General features: G+C 35.6%; 1 protein-coding gene across 10 annotated transcripts in view; it reads left to right on the forward strand.

Moving 5' to 3' along the window:
- Window positions 1-3,020: 3,020 nt before the first annotated feature.
- SLC26A8 (solute carrier family 26 member 8) overlaps window positions 3,021-18,208 on the forward strand; it is a 159,441-nt gene continuing 144,253 nt past the window's right edge. For 5 of the 10 annotated variants that reach the window (XM_074311136.1, XM_074311140.1, XM_074311142.1 and 2 more), the window contains exons 1-3: window positions 3,074-3,204; window positions 11,167-11,356; window positions 15,655-15,794. In XM_074311136.1, coding sequence (XP_074167237.1) covers window positions 11,196-11,356; window positions 15,655-15,794 — 301 coding nt within the window. In that variant the 5' untranslated portion in view covers window positions 3,074-3,204; window positions 11,167-11,195. Of the gene's footprint in view, window positions 3,224-11,166; window positions 11,357-15,654; window positions 15,795-18,208 lie in introns of all 10 variants that reach the window. The other 5 variants (XM_074311137.1, XM_074311141.1, XM_074311138.1 and 2 more) reach the window with 3 other exon arrangements.

Consider the following 18,208-nt stretch of genomic DNA (forward strand, 5'->3'; position numbering starts at 1 on the left):
CATGAAGGACCATAACTTTTTAATTCTGACAGGTTGGGGGGGGTCAAGAAGATGTCAAGCAGGAGACAGGAAGTCTGGGCCCAGGAGATAACCAAGTATTTGAGATAAGGCATCTGGAATTTTATGACTCTTTGGAATGCTAAAGGTGGCCAGAGCTCTGAAGCCCTAATTATCTCAGTACTAATATCCAGGAAAGGGGCGGGGGTTGCGACAGGGAAACTGAGGCATTACATGTATTGATTGATCATCCTCAATCTATAATCAATAAACACATACTATGTACTTATACTATGTATGGGAATACAAAGACAAAAGTGAAAGTCTTGTTCTTAAGGAGTTTACATTCTGCAAGGACACACATAGTGATAGTAAATTTTTTTTTTTGGAGAAAGCACTAATTGGGGAAATCAGAAAAGGCCACAAATAGGGGGTGATATTTAAACTAAGCTTTTAAAGAAACTAGACCTTGGTGTAAATAGATGGGACAGTGGATAGAGCACTGGGCTTGAAATTAGGAAGACTTCTCTTCCTGAGTTCGAATCTAGCCTCAGACACTTACTAGCTATGGGATCCAGAGCAGATAACTTAACTTCTTTGCCTCAATTTCCTCATCTCTAAAATAAAATGGAGAAGGAAATGATAAACCACTCTAGTATCTTTGTTAAGAAAACTGCAAATGCGGTCACAAAGAATAAGGCATGATTGAACTATAAGGATAAAAAGAGACTTTTAAGAGGTGCACTGAAGGCAATGCCTTCTAAAGCCAGGGGACAGATAAGTTGTGCAAAGGCACCAACTTAAGGGGAATGGAGCATAGTATCTGAAAAACAGCATAAAAAAGCTAGTTTGGATTGTACAGGGAATAATGTATGATTAATATGAAAAAGCAGATTGAAACCAGGTTATAAAAGACTTTAAATACCAAACCAAGAAATTTAAGATCTTAAGAAGCTACTAGAGTTACTGGGAAGTGACATGAACAGACCTATGCTTTAGGAAAATCATTTTGGTAGCTCAGCTTTGCCCAGGAGGATAGAAGTAGAGAGGAAGAGACTTAAGGGATTCAGTGGATAATTAGAAAACTATTTCAACACTTCAGGCAAGGGGTGAAGAGGACCATGAACAGGTCTGTTGGCTGTGTAAGTAGAAATAAGGAAGTGGATATGGAAAACATTGTCAAGGTAGAATGGACAGGATCTCGAAACTGTGTAGATCTGTAGAAGAAAAATAGAATAAGGAACTAAGAGAGACTTTGTTACAAATTTCAGGAAGATTTCAGCAGAAGTAGCAGAAGAAATAAAAAGTTTGGAACAGTAGACTTGGATTTAAATTTACTTCAGTAAGGTTTTCTGATGAGTTTATATTCAAAATTTGTATACCTGGCTACCATAATCTCTCCACTTGGCAGAGAGACCAGATGTTTGCATGCTGAGGTTGTTTCTGACTTTTTAGCTTTTTTGTTATGATAATTAATTTATATAAACTTTTTAAATAAAAAATATTTTTCAAATACATGTAAAGTTTTCAACATATATTTTTGTAAAACTTTGTTCTAAATTTTTCTCTTCCCCGCCTCCCCAAGTCAGAAAGCATAGATTAAACTTCTTTAGAAAATAGTGGTTTAGATCATTATCTCCTGCTTGGTTTGCTAATAAAATATGTATATGTTTATATACATATATTACAGTAAAATACATATTCCCCATGTGATTAAATAGTTCTTAGTACCATAAAACTATACATACTCCCTCCATACCTTTTGTAATATTGAGGAGCCATGAGTTCCAAGAGGGCTACAGTGCAATTAAAAAAAAAAAAAAAAAAAGTTTACAGCCTGTGCTTTATAGAAAGAATTCTGTTCATATATTTTTTTGGTGAAATAGGTGCTCTTGATCCAATCTGATGATTCTTCTTGGATAGTCCTCAGCTATCCATGAAACTCTTACTTGGCTCTGGAGATAACTGTGATTTAAACCAGGCATCACTCAAGCTAGTGATTACTGACTTTGAACAGTATCACTAGACCCTTATGCAGCTGATTATTATAGTTCTACTTTGTCCTATCCTATGTTGTAATTTTCCTGTTTGCAACACATTAAATTTCCTGTTACTTGACAGCACAGGACAAAACAAATTTTAGCTATTCCTTAATTTTTTTTTCATTTTTTTATTTGAAAAACAGAAAAGGAATGCAAAACAAAAGAGAAATTATCATGTGCCCAGTAGAACATCAGGGAGGATTCAAAATATTTAACAACAAATTATCAGATCAAGAAAGTATATATATAGACATACACGCACGCAGGCACACGCACGCACACACACACACACCTGATCCAATGCCTTTTCCACTGTATTATCCTACCTCATATTTTTGTTTGGTTTTTTATGCCCAAGTACTGCACTTCAGCACCTCTTCCAGGAGGGCTCAAAGTTGATGAAATGATTTTGAAGTGGGGAGAATTCTTGTTTTTCGTCAAAAAGATGAGGATGTTCGATGAAATGGCTGAGAATGTGATGGAAGGTATGAAGTGAAAAGGGACTGAAAATGAAGGAATCTGGGAATGAGGTTGAGAAGATGACAGGAATTTGGAGTAATGCCCTTGAGGAAGTAAGAGAGTGAGTGAGAGACTCCGAGTCGTACGAGTAAGGTTAGGGCTAAAGATGAAAAGGTTGGTGCCCAGGATGGTAAGCTGAGAATGAGGTAAGTGAGAGACTGGGAGGAGAGAAGGAAAGGTAAGGTCGAGGCCGAAAATAACGAGTTTTGCTGAGTAGAGCCTGAGAGCGAAACGTAGAGTGGAGCGCCGAAGAGGCACAGTGAGGGTGAGAATTAAGACTACAGAGCTGAGAACAGGTGTGAGGAACTAAGGAATGTAGAAGTGAGAGTGAGGGACCGGGGAAGCAATTACCACAGATGTAATTGAGTGTATACACAAAGGAGAAAACGAGAATCTCCCCCGGTCAGAGTGCCCCACATGGGGCGGGCGTCCTTTTGCTCTACCCCTCCTCCCCACTTTCCTTCCCCAAGCTTTACTATGATCACGAGTTCCATCGCAACGGCTCTGGAACAGTCAGGATCCCAGCCTCCCAGGCTGGGGGCGGCGCCTTCGCGGTGGATCAGCACCCAGACCATGAAAACTTCCCTAAGGGCCGCGCAACTTTTGGACTACAACCTTGCTCACCTGTCCTTTCATTCACACAAATGTATGTAGCAATAATGTAGGTGAGTCGGGCAAGGTTACCCCAAATGCAGGCTAGAAACCTGAGTTGTCCAGGCCCCAAGCCAGTTCCCCTGGCCCAACACAGACGTGCTAGTTAGCAGCAGCTCCCCAGGCGAAGTCTCTCCCGCCGCGAAAGTAAGCCGAGCTGCTGACGTAGACGGGACAGAGGAGGTGCCTGGAGAAAGCCCGCCCCCAAAGTCTGAGCGTTATGGGAAGTGCGGAGAGACTGGGCCTTGGGAGAGGGGGAGGAAAAGCTGGGCTATGGGAAAGGGAGGAGGAGCTGAGAGGGAAGAGAAGACTTCTATGGCGGAAAAGTGGAAGAGGGAAGAGAAGCAGATGAGGAAAGAGGAGAAGCAGAAAAGGAAAGAGAGAGGAGTCAGGAGAGTGGAGGGATTGTAAAAATAAATAAGAAGTGGTAGGCCTTTTCAAGCCCAGATGTCTCAAGGAGATGACTAATGTAGGGTCAAAGTGGTTATAAACACCCTAGGAAATAACAGGCATAGATTCTTAAAGGTGGAAGAAATTTTTGGAGTCATATACTTCAGACCCTCTTCACTTTACAGAGAAGGACTCTGATCTCTCCAGATAACTGATCTCTCCTTCCTTATTTGATTGAATGATCAGAGGATTGGGAATTAGAGAACCTGAATTCAAAACTGTGCTGTCTGGCCTTGTATCACAGTGGTAGCTGGGATTATGTTAGTCTTGCTTGTCCCAAAGTGAAGAATTAAAGTTTCCTTTTAATATAAAGACTTCTCTGGAAAAGGTGGAATTTTGCCATCCCTTGACATCTAGGTAAAGGTTGAATGATCACTTCTCAGAGATGTTATAGGCCAACTTCTTGGTCAGGTAGAGGTTGGACTGAAATTGTCAGCTTGTGATTTAATGGCTTTGGGCCCCAACTTCCTCATATGTCAATATGTCAATACATGTATTGAAATGATGGAGAGCAAAGGGAGGTTATCGGATTTAGAACTGTAAGGGACCTTAAGATTCATCAAGTTCAAACCCTTAATTTTACATATGAGGAAGTTGGGGCCTTTAGTCAATAAGAATTTATTAAAAACTATTTGTGAGGCACTAGGCTAAGCCCTGGAGATCTAAGTTGGTTGATTGTTGGTAGTGGTGCTCAAAGAAGAATAAAATGACATCACTATTTGGGGTTCAATTTGGATTCAAAGTATAGTGTTCCCATCTGTGCTGTTCAGACCAATATGAGTTTGGAAGGCTCTACCATGAGTTAGACACAAATAATTCATATGAACATTTAGAATGAAGAAGTCTCTAAACAATATATATCACATGTTTCTTTTGAGCTACAATTCTGCTTTGCTTATAAGATATAGCACTTCTTTGATGCAAATATGCCATACTGGGCAGTCCTATGCCAGTATCATGTTTCACAATCAGTTCCAAAATTCTCTGATGAGTACACTCTGAGAGTATACTTGGGTCTTCTTTTGACATCCATGTTAACACTTGGTTTGTGTGAGTTATCTGTAAAATAGTCTTTTAGGCAACATCACTTTGGCATTCAAATAATATGGCCAGCTCTTCGGAGTGTGTTCTCTGCACTAGAATTTGAATGTTTGACAGTTTAGCTTGAGAGAGGACTTCAATGTCCAGTACCTTATTTTGCCAGGGGATCTTCAGAATCATCAATCGGATGATTCAAATGGAAGTGATTCAATTTCTTGGCACTAGTAGATTGTCCACGTTTCATAAGCATACAACAATGAGGCCAGCCCAACAGCTTTGTAGAATTTCAGTTTGGTGGATAGCCTTAAACCTCTTCTCTCCCACACTATCCTCTGGAGCCTCCCAACTTTGAGTTAGCTCTGGAAAATGCGTGCGTCAACCTCATCATCTATGTGTACATCCTTGGAAAGAATGTGGCCAAAGTAAGTAAATTTGTCTACAGTATTGAAAATTTCTCCATTTGTGTAACCAATGCTTCTACATATTGTGTACTCCTGTTGTAGAGAATCTGTGTTTTCTCGGTGCTGATTGTTAGGCAAAAACTAGCACAAACAGCATATTTTGTTGCATCTCAGCTTCAGAGGCTGCGCTGAAGTCACAATCATCTGCAAAAGAAAATTCATGCACTTCCTCCACTTTAATTATGGCTTGTAGCTTTTTCAAGTTGAATAATTTACCATCAGTGTAATAGACCTTGATGCTGTTTTCACATTGAAGGCATCTGATAACATTGAAAATATCAAGCTATTAAAAACTGTTGGAGTGAGCACAAAGCCCTGCTTTACTCCATTGGTGACTTGGGAAAGTTCAAGGGCATTGTTCATTATCTAGAATTCAGGCAAGCATGCTATCATGAAATTAAAGTACAATACTGATGAACTCTGAGCAACTAAATTTTGTCATGATCTTCTCACAACTGACATCATCAAAAGCTTTGGTCAAATTGATGAAAATCATGCACAGACCTCTGATTCCTGGCATTTCTCCTGGCATTATCTGGTCCCAAACACCATTTTTACCATTCTTTGGCCCTTTCTGAAGCTACATCAGCTCTCAGGTAGATCTCCATCTTCCAGGTCAAAGATAAATATTAAGGAGAATGTTGACAAGAATTTTGGTAGCAATGACTAAGAGAAAGACTCTCCTTATCTCCCTCCCCCAATATTGTCACAGGATGACCTGTTTCCCTTTTCTTTATAGAAATGGACAATGACTCTTTGAACTCCCAGGTGATAACTTCTTGCCATATAATTCAGAAGACTTCAGTGGGCTTTTATATGAGTAGTGAATCCTTTGCCTTATAAATCTTAGCACCAGCTACTTTACCATAGCAGAGGAATCTAATGATATTCATAACCTTTTCAGATCAGAAGTTCATCTAGCGACTGAATGACTTCAAGTAGAGTTATATAGTCAATGGTTACATAATTGATTGATGATAGTCTGTTGAGAATACCATGGGAATGTTTAGCCCATCTTTCTAGGATCATATCCTTATCACTAATTAATGTGGTTCCATTAGCACTGAATAGTTGAGATGCACCATAGATCTTTGGCCCATAAATAGCCTTCAGGGCATTATAAAAGTTCTTTGGATTGTTACTATTATTGTAAAACTGAATTTTATCTGCCTTAGTGAGCCAAGAATCCTGTATCTCTTTTAAATTTCTCTTGAACTTTATTTTTGATGATAGATGGGCTTTCTCATTTTTGGTTTTTTGTAAGCATTTTTCTTAGCAGCTTCTAAATTTACATTATTTTCATCAAATCAATATTGATGTTTGTGAATGTTCTGGCCAGATGAGTAAATGCAGTGCTATTCACAAAATCTCTGAAAACTGCCCATTCCTTTTCTGCTCCACTGTTGGTTAACTATTCATAGCTCAACTTTCCCTCCAATTTAGCAGGCAACTATTCGAGCTGGGACAAGTACTCTAATCTATTGACATTCAGTCTTTTGATAGTCAACTTGCCTTGGATTTATTGAATGGAAACATTTAGTTTAGGATAAATCTAGCACTCTTTACTACATATTGCCTATGTCATTATCAATATTCTTGTCTATCTCTTCTTACAATAACAGCCTATTAAATACCAATGTTTGTTGCAAGGATGCATCTATGAAGTTTTATTGCATTTGGTTAAATAAAGACAATGATAGTGATGACATGGCCATGAAACATACAAGTCTTTGGAAGTAAGTGACCATTGCTGTGGATGTTTCTGACTTTATTTCTTCCAAAAATTCCTACACATGTCTGATAGTCTGTGTTTACTCTGGCATTAAAGTCATCCAGAATTATAATCTTACTCTCTTTTGGCACATTGATGATGAGAGTCTCTATGCCTTCATAAAATTTTTCTTTGATCTCATCAGGGTTTAGTATGGCGGAAGCATATACGCTAATAATGGTGGAGTAGCACTTTCCTGCAAGTGCCAATCACATCATGAGCCTGTAATTCATTTCTCTTGATAGGAATACAAGCTTGTTGACTAGATTAGTTTTGATTGCAAAACCTATGCCACCTTCGAGGGGCTCCCCATCACTCTGGCAACTTCAGAAAAACATGTATCCAGCTCCATCTTTGGTAAGATGGGCTTCCTTTGCCAGTCTTGTTTCACTCACGTCTGCTATTTGGATGTAATACCTGGTTGAATTCTCTTATAACAAGAGCTGTTAGCCTTTCAGATCTACTGAATTTTATGTTGTTCATACACACTTCATGTGTTGATGGTAAGAAGAATCAACTTTACAAAAATTTTTGAACATTTTTTTTTGTTTTTCAGTCACAGCAGGGAAGAAGCCCTGAAAAGGCTCAGTAGTCCTCATATCTGATTACACCACGGGATAGTTGTAAAAGCAAAAAGAAAGACAGTTCTTTCCTTTCTTCTGTATGGGTGCTTTGCTGAGTTATAAATTTATAAGTGGAGAGAATGTTGAAGGAGCATATCGTCTAGCAATTTTGAGGATTAATATTCCTATTTTGCTTTTCTTTTATGAAATAAGTAAGGATTTAAGGTGTTTTTCAACTCAAAGAAAGAGTGTAATCCTATCCGATATTGTTATGTCCTTTTATTTTTTTGTCTTTAGAACAAAACAAATATCTATTTATCACAAAACATATAGTAGTTAGCAGATACTTTTGTAATGGCTGTAAGCACAGGTCCAAGTTAAGAAATCATTTCATTTTGCCTTGCTTTTCCGTATTTAAGTAGGACACAGGAAAGAGGAAGAAAAAGTTATCAAGGAAAAGATATGCTTGGGGGGAAGGGGAATACAGCAGCCTAAATTTAAATCCTAACTCTGTTCCTTGATGCCTGTGGGTTCCTGAGCAACTAACAGCCTCTTTGTACCTCAGTTTCCTCACCTCTAAAATGAGGGGATTGGACCTGATCTCAACAGTGCCTTTCAACTGTGTTTCTATGATCCTATAGTTTCACTCATTCCTATTCACTTATTCCTCCTACTGTCTACTATAATAAAAAGGCTAGAAAATTGTTTTGTATTTTAAATAGAAAAATTGTTTTTGTATCTTAGTTTTGTTTTTCTTTTTGACTTCAGATACCCTGAATATCCATTGTGATAAAAAAGTTGAGAGAAAAGAGATTGAGAATTTGGGAAGGAGATTGGCTATAATTAAAAAAAAAATCATTCTAGCTGTCTAGGATCCAAAGTAGATGTCATAGTGAATGGGGAAAGTGAGCTTATTGATTTTATTAAAGCTTATCAGCCAACAGGTAAACAACTTTAATATCTGCTGAAAGTTTCAGCTGAGAATTTAAGATGAATGGGCTTTAGGGACTAAAACATCCTCCAACTAATAAAAGTTGGTAACATTTATTAAAAATTTCCACATTTTCAGAACAACGTAAAACATAAGAATTATCTGACAACAATAGCTGTCACTTACATGGCTTTTTAAGGTTTCTAAAGCACTTGCAAACATCCCATCTAATCCTCATAAAACAAACAAACAAACAAAAAAACCCCAATGTATCAGTGTCCCAGTTTTCCCACATCCCCTCCAAAATTCATCATTATCTTTTCCTGTCATCTGAGATTGGCATTTTCACTTTACCAACTAGGGAATTGAGACTCTGAGATATTATTTGGCTTGTCCAAAGTCACATAGCTAATTTGCTTCTGTGATAATATTCAACCCAAGTTCTTGTTGATGTACTTTTTCCAGTAACAGTACCCCACATTGTCTGTAAAAGTATCATTAAGAATCTTATAGAAGGTTCTCTTAAACACTAACCATGTGCCAGTGATTGTGATTAATTCTAGCTGTCCAAAGAAAAAGCAAAAACAGTTCCAGTAATTTGGGATATTTTATTTACCACATTGACTTCAAGATAGATTAAAACCATGCTCTTTTTTTTTTTTTCTTTAACAGTTTATAAGCATGATAGGGCTTGTATGTGTGTTTGTGTTGGTATGAGATCTAGAGTCACTTTTATTTTAGGAAGCACAGCTAGATATAGTGTCTTCTATGTTAATTATTCTTCACAGACACACACACACACACACACACACACAATAGTGGGGTTTTTTCCAATTACATGTTTTCAACATTCATTTTTATAAGATGCTAAGTCTTAAGTGACTCCATCATTCTTAAGTATCAGTTGAATTTTATTTCCTGATTGCATTCAGTACCTTCTGCTTGCCCACTTTTGCTTTGAAACTCAGCTGCCATTTTTCTGGCCATTATTTCTCATCAGGAAAAGTATTAGAAACAAAATACAAAACATACAATACAATAGTTTCAGTTTCTTCATTTGAAAATTATCTGTTCAACACTGATACATTGTTGGTGGAATTGTGAATACATCCAGCCATTCTGGAGAGCAATTTGGAACTATGTTCAAAAAGTTATCAAACTGTGCATACCCTTTAACCCAGCAGCATTGCTACTGGTTTGTATTCCAAAGAGATCTTAAAGAAGGGAAAGGGACCTGTATGTGCAAGAATGTTTGTGGCAGCCCTCTTTGTGGTGGCCAGAAACTGGAAACTAGGTGGATACCCATCAATTGGAGAATGGCTGAATAAATTGTGGTATATGATTATTATGGAATATTATTGTTCTGTAAGAAATGACCAACAGGATGATTTCAGAAAGGCCTGGGGAGACTTACATGAACTGATGCTGAGTGAAATGAGCAGGACCAGGAGATCATTCAACAACGATACTGTATGATGATCAATTCTGATGGACGAGGCCCTCTCCAACAATGATATGAACCACATCAGTTCCAGTAGAGCAGTAATGAATTGAACCAGCTACACCCAGCGAAAGAACTCTGGGAGATGACTATGAACCACTACATAGAATTTCCAATCCCTCTTAATTTTGTCCACCTGCATTTTTTATTTCTTTCACAGGCTAAATGTACACTATTTCAAAGTCCGACTCTTTTTGTTAATCAAAACAACTGTTTGGTCATGTATACATATATTGTATTTAATTTATACTCTAACATATTTAACATGTATTGGTCGACCAGTGCGGGGGGGAAGGAGGGGAAAAATTGGAACAAAAGGTTTGGCAATTGTCAGTGTTGTAAAATTGCCCATGCAAATATCTGGTAAATAAAAACTATTATTAAAAAAAAAGAAAGAAAGAAAATTATCTGTTCATATCTTTAGACCATTTATCAATCGGAAATAAGATCAGAATTTTCAAAATGAAGTCTCTAGTATGAAAAAATGAACAATCAGAGTGAATATGGTAGAAGTTTTTTCTAATCATGAAGGCTATAAATAGGATAAACATAGACTTATTCATGTTTTTCTATTCTCCTGTAATTAAAAAACAGCTATTGAAGCTTTAAGCCCAGGGAAGGGCAAGAATTAGGAAGTGTTATCAGAGCTAAACCTTAAATGAAGGATTCTGAAAGGTAGAGATGAAAAGAGAGTTCATATCTGACATGGGGCTCAGCATATTCATAGAAATGGAGACGCAAGGTAAGATATTGAGTTGGATAGTCTAGTTTAGCTAGAAGAGCAAGTGAATGAAAAAGGGAGTAATATAAAATGTCTGGAAAGATTGTTTGAAGCCAGATTGTGAAAAACCTTAGCTACTCCACTGAGGAGTTGATAACTTATTTATGAATATATAGGAATCAGATAACTTAGGAAATGATGTATTCATAATAATGATAATAGTATATTCATAATAATGATTTATTAATAAATAGGAATCAGTCTCTGCCTTAGAAAAATTATTTTGGCAGTTAATATGGAGAAGGGAAAGAATGGAAAATAGGGAGCATCATGGCACTAATCCAGTAAAAGATAACATAGATTTGAATTGGTGTAATGATTATATGAATGGACAAAAGGTATATGCATATACTATGGAGGGAAATTTTTTTCAGTTTAAAAAAGTCCTCCCAGCTTTTGTCTCTATTTCTGTATAAAGGAGATGCTGATTGGACTTAATTTCTTGTGCATATATTCAGGAGGATTGGTGTGGCTAGAAAGAAGCATAATGAGTTCCCATCTTAAACAAAAAGGTAGCAAATTCTTCTATGATGTGAAAAGAGAAGTATACAATGAAGAATCTTTTCAAAAAGAGCATAGAAGAAAAGGAGCTTCTTCAGGAGATGTAGATATCAATATCACCACAATTAAACACAGAGTACAATTCCGGTGAGTGTAACTATTTAGTTATTATAAAACAAGGCCTTCACTGACTGTTGCCACTTACCCTAATACTTCTCTTTCCTAATTCCTGTATTTCTTGCATTGTATAATTTAGAACTTGTTATCTAATTATTTCATATATCTAATGTTTATTTCCCCAGCTAGATAGTAAAACCTTTTTAAAGGTAGGAATCATGCCTTAAAGTTATTTTCTAATATTAAAGTCTTAAAGTTACTTTGTAACCTACAGTACCTCTATAGTGGAATCATAGTATCTTAATAGTATTTTATTTTTCCAAATAGACATACAGTTTTCAACATTTATTTTTATAAGATTTTGTGTTCCAAATTTTTCTCCTTATCTCCCCTACCTCCTCCTCTCCAAGTCACCAAGCAATCTGATATATTTTACATTTGTACAATAATTTTAAACATGTTTCCATATTGGTCATGTTGTGAAAGAAAAATCAGAACAAAATGGAAAAAAATCACAAAAAAGAAAAGCAACCAAAAAAAAAGGTGAAAATAGTATGCATCAATCTGCATTCAGTCTCCATAGTTCTCTCTCTGGATATGTTTGGCATTTTCTATTCAAAGTCTATTGGAATTGTATTGATGAGAAGAGCTAAGTCTATCATAGTTGATGATATAATCCTGCTGCTATTGTATATGATGTTCTCCTGGTTCTGTTCACTTCACTCAGCATCAGCTCATGTAAGTCTGTCCAGGCTTTTCTGAAATCAATCTGCTTATCATTTCTTATAGAACAAAATGTTTTATTAAATTCATATCTATAACTTATTCAGCTATTCCCCAACTAATTTTCCAATTTCCATTCAAATTTCCAATTATTTGCCACTATAAAAAGAGCTGCCACAAACATTTTTGTACATGTGGGTTCTTTTCTCTCTTTTATCATCCCAATAGTGACACTATTGGATCAAAGAGTATGTAGGTACAGCTTTTTGTCCTTTGGGTATAGTTCCAAAATTGCTCTCTAGAACGCCTGGATCATTTCTTAACTCTACCAACAATGCATCAATGTTCCAGTTTTTCCACATCCCCTTCAACATTTATCCAATCTGAGAGGTATGGAATTGTCTTAATTTGTATTTCTCTAATCAATAATGATTTAGAGCATTGTTTCATATGACTAGAAATGGCTCTTAAATTCTTCTTCTGAAAATTGTTCATATTCTTTCACCATTTGTCAATGAAGAATGACTTGTAGAATCATAGTATCTTAAAAATTGGGACATCTCTCAGGGGCCATCTAGTCCAACCCACACCTGAACCCATACCCAAAGAATCCTTCTAATTATAATATATCTAATAAATGACCATCTAGTCCTTGATCTTCCTTAAGGAAAATCTATAACCTCTTAATGTCCATTCTACTTTTGCATAGCTCTGATTTTTAGGAATATATTCCTTTCATCATTTCTAAATTTGCCTCTCAGAAAGCCATTGCCCTCTGAAACTAAGAAGAATAAATCTAATATTTTTTTCACATGCCAATGCTATTTAGCCATATATTATATCCTTATGAAAATAATTTTTTGAACTAAGTATAAGACTTTGCATTTATCCCTGTTGAATTTCTTCTTTTTATATTTGACACAATATTCTGACCTAGCTTTTTGGAGTCTGACTTTCTTATTCACTCACTATATTAACTAGCTGTTTGAGCTTTGTATCACTTTAATTCATTAATAGAAATATTAAACAATGCATGGGCAAACACAAAACTCTGGCAAACCTTTTTAGAATTTAAATCAAACCATTTAGGAGTATTCCCTAATTTTGAATCCCCATAATTATATTATTGTTTTGCCTTAATTTTTCTATCCTTTTCCACAAGAATAACATAATACTTCATCAATTTTTTTGCTAAAATTTTCTAAAAATTATGGCACTCCTTATTTGAATAAGTCCAGTGATTCTGTCAAAAAATAAATAAGATTAGTTAGGGATGGCCTATTCTTGAGGAAGCCAGTCAGAATTCTTTTAATCAATTCACCTTTTTCCAGATATTCACTATTTTAATTCAACAACTATTCTTTAAGTATCAACTATGTTCCAAGTGATGTGTGTGTGAGGTATGTGGGATATAAAGACTAAAACAGAACAGACCCTTGCCTTCAAGCAGCATACAATAAATTTAACAATGAATTCTAGAGTTTTCTAGGAATTGATATCAAGCTCACTGACCTATAGTATTTCCCTCTTTTGAAAAGACACATTTGCCATTTTCCAGTCTTTCAGTACCTCTCCTTCCAACATTACTGATAGTGTGAATCAATGATCATTTCTGCCAGAGCAGATTCTCAGTAAATACATGATGATTAACTGATTGATCAGTTATTTTGTCTTTAATCAAAACATGGGATTCTTTCCTTCATGTAGACTGACCTCATTATGTTCTCTCAGTTCTGTTTATATTGATTTATCAGGTCCTCTTTATCCATCATGTCAAACCTCTAAAAGAATGATGGCAAAAGGAGAGCAATCATATATGAAAATGAACATGTTAATGTCCTCTCTATGAGAGTTGCACTGAGGGCTGTTTTTTCTTCTCTCAAACCTTGTTTACCCCAACCATTTCTCTCACTTTACATCACACAATGTTTTCTTTAATCCTTTGTGTCTGTCAAAAGACAGATGCTGTACAAGAGTTAATACTATATTTAATTTCATCTATTACAAATTAAATGTCTTTTCTTATGACTTTGCTGTAATTCCTATTTCTTTTTCTCATTATGTCATCATTTGTTCATAAACTGAAAATATTGTCACCTAAAATCTGAATTGCTTTTTCTTTCTTATTTCTACTTTTTAAAATATCTCCTTTCAAGAAAATAGACTTCCTGTTTATCTCCTAAATTCTTACCTATTCTACCGAAAACTTTCTTCTCTTTTTTATTTCCTCCTTCATTTTCTTCTTAATTGGCAGCCTCTCCTTTTCTCAACTGATTCTGTTTTCTAACATACATTTACTTCATTTGTGAAAAGACCTTTTCATTTATCTTCATGTATTTTCTCTGACATTCATACCCATACTATTTATTTCCTCTTGCTATATCTTCTTTCAAATCCAATCCTGAGCCTTGGGACTTTTGTTCATCCTCATTCCACTGTATGTTAGCTGATATCATTTTGCCATGCCTGGTACTATAGTCGGAATGCATATGAAAATAAATGAAAACTCGAGTTTGTAAATATGTAGCTTTTCTGATTTGTCATTTACTTTCTTGAGCTCTTTTTACTGTATACAAAGTAATGCCAATGTTCTGGGATAAACAGAGGTAAATGACTTTGCTATTCTTAGTAGCACAATGATCCACAATTACTCTAAAGAACTTGTGATGAAAAATCCTATCCATAATGAGAGAAGACAAATGCAAATTGAGTCATACTCTCTCTTTTTTAAACTATAATTTTCTTGAGGGTTATTTTTTATTGGGTGGAAGATCTGTTGTTTTTTTTTTTTTTTTCCACAATATAACTTTTATGGAAATGTTTTGTATAACTTCACAAGTGGTTTATTAATGGGGGCTGGGGAAGGGGATAATGGAGAGAATCTGAAACCCAAAATTTAAAAAAAAGTTAAAAAATTGTTTTAAATGTAATTGAGGAACATATTAAATATGATTTTAAATTATTTTAAAAATTTATTTGTGCCATTATCCCAAATTATAGCACAGGCAATGATGTATTAACTATATGTATTAGTGCTCTTCTTGTCTTCCTGTGTATTCCAAGTTTCTCAAATTTTAAGATTGTAATTTATCTATATTCTGCAAATTGTTTTCTAGAACAAAATGATTTTGTTCTAAATACCAGGTAAAGTGTTAAAATGTAAACTATTAAAGTGTAAAATATAAGCATGAAGGGCTAGGTAAAAATATTAATTGATCATATTGAAAGTAAATGGTAGTACCTCATCTGTTTCCTCATTAGTAGAGAGAAACAAAAGTTCAGCCTCTTCCATTAGACATCTCTTCTCTTTATACCTAAATATTATCATGGGAAGAAAGTAAAAGGGCTAAGTATTCTTTTCTTCATCTCGAACACCCAAATAGGCTTTCAAGTTCAAGACTCAAAAACTTTCATATAATTAAATTAATGCTCTCCACCAGCATGTTTAACACCAAACAAAATACAGATCTGATCTGCATTTAGGGATTAACAGTGCCCAATTCTTGAGTAGCTTGCACAACTGATATGTATAGGAAAGGGAGGGTGACATAGGGAAGACTATATGTCTTTTGAGTTCTAATTAGGACTATTCTGCTTCTTCATAGCTGCTCATGGAAGAGATTTAAGAAAGTCATTTTTGGCATCTTTCCCTTCCTAGAATGGATGTGTGTATATCAATTCAAGGACTGGCTTCTTGGAGATTTACTTGCTGGTTTAAATGTTGGCCTTGTACAGGTTCCCCAAGGTAAGGAAGTTGTGAAGTAGAGGCAGGAATCATTGGACTTAGAGTCTTGCCCTCTTTCATGGTAAGTAATGATTTGTGCTGGTTGAATAATAAGGAAAGTTAATTTATACATTTTACCATCATTCATTTGACTACTTGTTAATTTTCTAATTCTCTCTGACATGACTTTGGAAGACTCAATTCATTTGGGAATTATGAGAACCTTCCAAAAAAGTGCAAAATTTCCAAATAATGCTGAAATTTCTCCTTCTCCATTCTTCTAAGATTAGCCTAGATCAGAAGTAGGTATCATGTAACTCCTCCAAACTAAAAATATTCAGAAAGTTTAGGGATTTCTTAAAATAATCCCAAAGTATCTCATAGCTATTCTGAAGCCTTTGACACAAGTCTTTGGCCCAGAGTCATCCAGCTTACCCTTGTGCGGGACACAAAAGACCTCTACCAAAAAATGACTACTCAGAGTTCACTCAAAGTAGAAAGCAGAAAAGGTTTTTTATTATAACAACTCATGAGTGGCGAGGCAGTCTCACTGAGAGATAAAGTGACTTACAATAGGAGGGCTGCTCCCTAGAGAGTGTTCACAGTTTTTATACATTTCAGACAAAGAACCCAAAGATCCCACCCTCTATATGTTATGATTGGCCACATAAGTCTTTATTCCCTTATTTGGCTAGTAGAATGCAGTAAATAAAGTGATGATAGCTCCTCTGGCCACATATACTTTTAGTTCCTTCTTTGGACAATGGAATATAGTCTAGGCCTTATCTAAAATCACGTGACTCTGGAGAAGCTGAAACTAAGGCCTCCAGGCTTCAGCTAATCTAGCTAACAGTTACTGATTAATATATGCTTGAGCTATAAATTCTTCACCTCCACATACTCTTATATATCAGCTCAAATTGATCATTTTTGAAACATCCTCAATTATGGGAAAAGGGCTTTAATGCATTATCCTTTCAAAAATAAGTGAACTAGTATACCATGTATAGGTAGTAATAGAGTCAGTTCTTTATTACAACACTCAAGAATCACTTCTGTTGTCACTGATCCATTTTTGCACACAATTCTGGGAGACTATAAACCTCAGTATGGCCTCAATATCTGTTGTCAAAATGAGTCTAGTAAAATTTGGAAACACTGAGTTGATTGTTTTCAAAGACTATTTCCTCAATTATAAAGGAGCTTTAATCTGTGTCAGATTAGTCCCCATCTTGACCAAATTAAGTATTTGAAATTTTGAGGTAAGAAAAAGCCACATTAGTAAATTCTTACTTTAAAAATGCTAGCCTTATTTTTGTTTGTTTCACTTTTCAATGCCTCCTTGCAACCCAGTTTAATTTGGAAATAAACACTTCATCTGTCACAATAATGCAAAGTACCCCTGAGCAACAAGGACAAGTCTTTGAGTTTTTAAAGGTATCCTTACTGTGCTGCAGGTTATGGCCTGCATGTAAATTGTCTGTAGGAGGAGCTTATGATGTTAAATAAACAAATGGTGAAGAAAGTCAGAGACTTCAATACTTTGATAGATCTGTGATTAAACTCCCTCCAGTGATACAGGTTATAGCCATCCATCCATGCCTTTACATCTGCTGTGACTTGTTTAGGTTCTTGCATAAACCTTTGGGGAAAATAATAAATTTTCATCCAAAGCACTGTGATCTTCTAGATCTTCTGAAAATTGGGGGGTCTGGTGGAAGCATGTAGGTTGTCCCATCCATTGCTTCTTTTTCAAGGTCGCTAGCCTATTTCCCATTCTGACTGTACAGCTCTTTTGACATCTTTTACATTACTCTTAGTGCTTAGTATTCTTTTATAGCCAATTCACATTAACCTCTTGTATCTCCATTTTCCTTTGGGTGACCTGCAATTATAATTCTGCAAAAACCAGCATTTCATGATTTGTAGCCATATAGTATCATTGGAAGGATATTGGTGTTAAAAAATGGACCTTTGCTTAATAAAAAAACTTGGAATATTTTTAAAACTGCACAGTTTCACCAAAGCAATCTAGTTTGCTTATTTTCTCCCAATTCAGTTCTTTGCCAAGTACAATGTCATTCACAAGCTGGAATATTTGGAGGACCTCATGGTCTATAAGTAATACTTCCATATGGATTCTGTGCTAGATATCTTTCATATGTAACAAATACCTTGGGCAAGATAGGTCTTCCATTTGACAGTAATCATATGGTCATCAAACAAAGCTATATATACATGAATAATTTTAACATATGTAGGGAAAATTGCTGGATGGAGAAAAGAGATGCCTTGTTTGGTCCTATTCAAGGACCTCTCACCTAGATTATTATAGTTGCTTCTGGAATAATAGGAAGATTATTCTCTCTCATCTCCAATATGTCCTCTACCAAATAAAATATAAATCTAAGCATTTAACTCTAAAAAATATCATT

Source organism: Sminthopsis crassicaudata, chromosome 4 (assembly GCF_048593235.1).
Source record: "Sminthopsis crassicaudata isolate SCR6 chromosome 4, ASM4859323v1, whole genome shotgun sequence".
NCBI classification, from domain to species: Eukaryota; Metazoa; Chordata; class Mammalia; order Dasyuromorphia; family Dasyuridae; genus Sminthopsis; species Sminthopsis crassicaudata.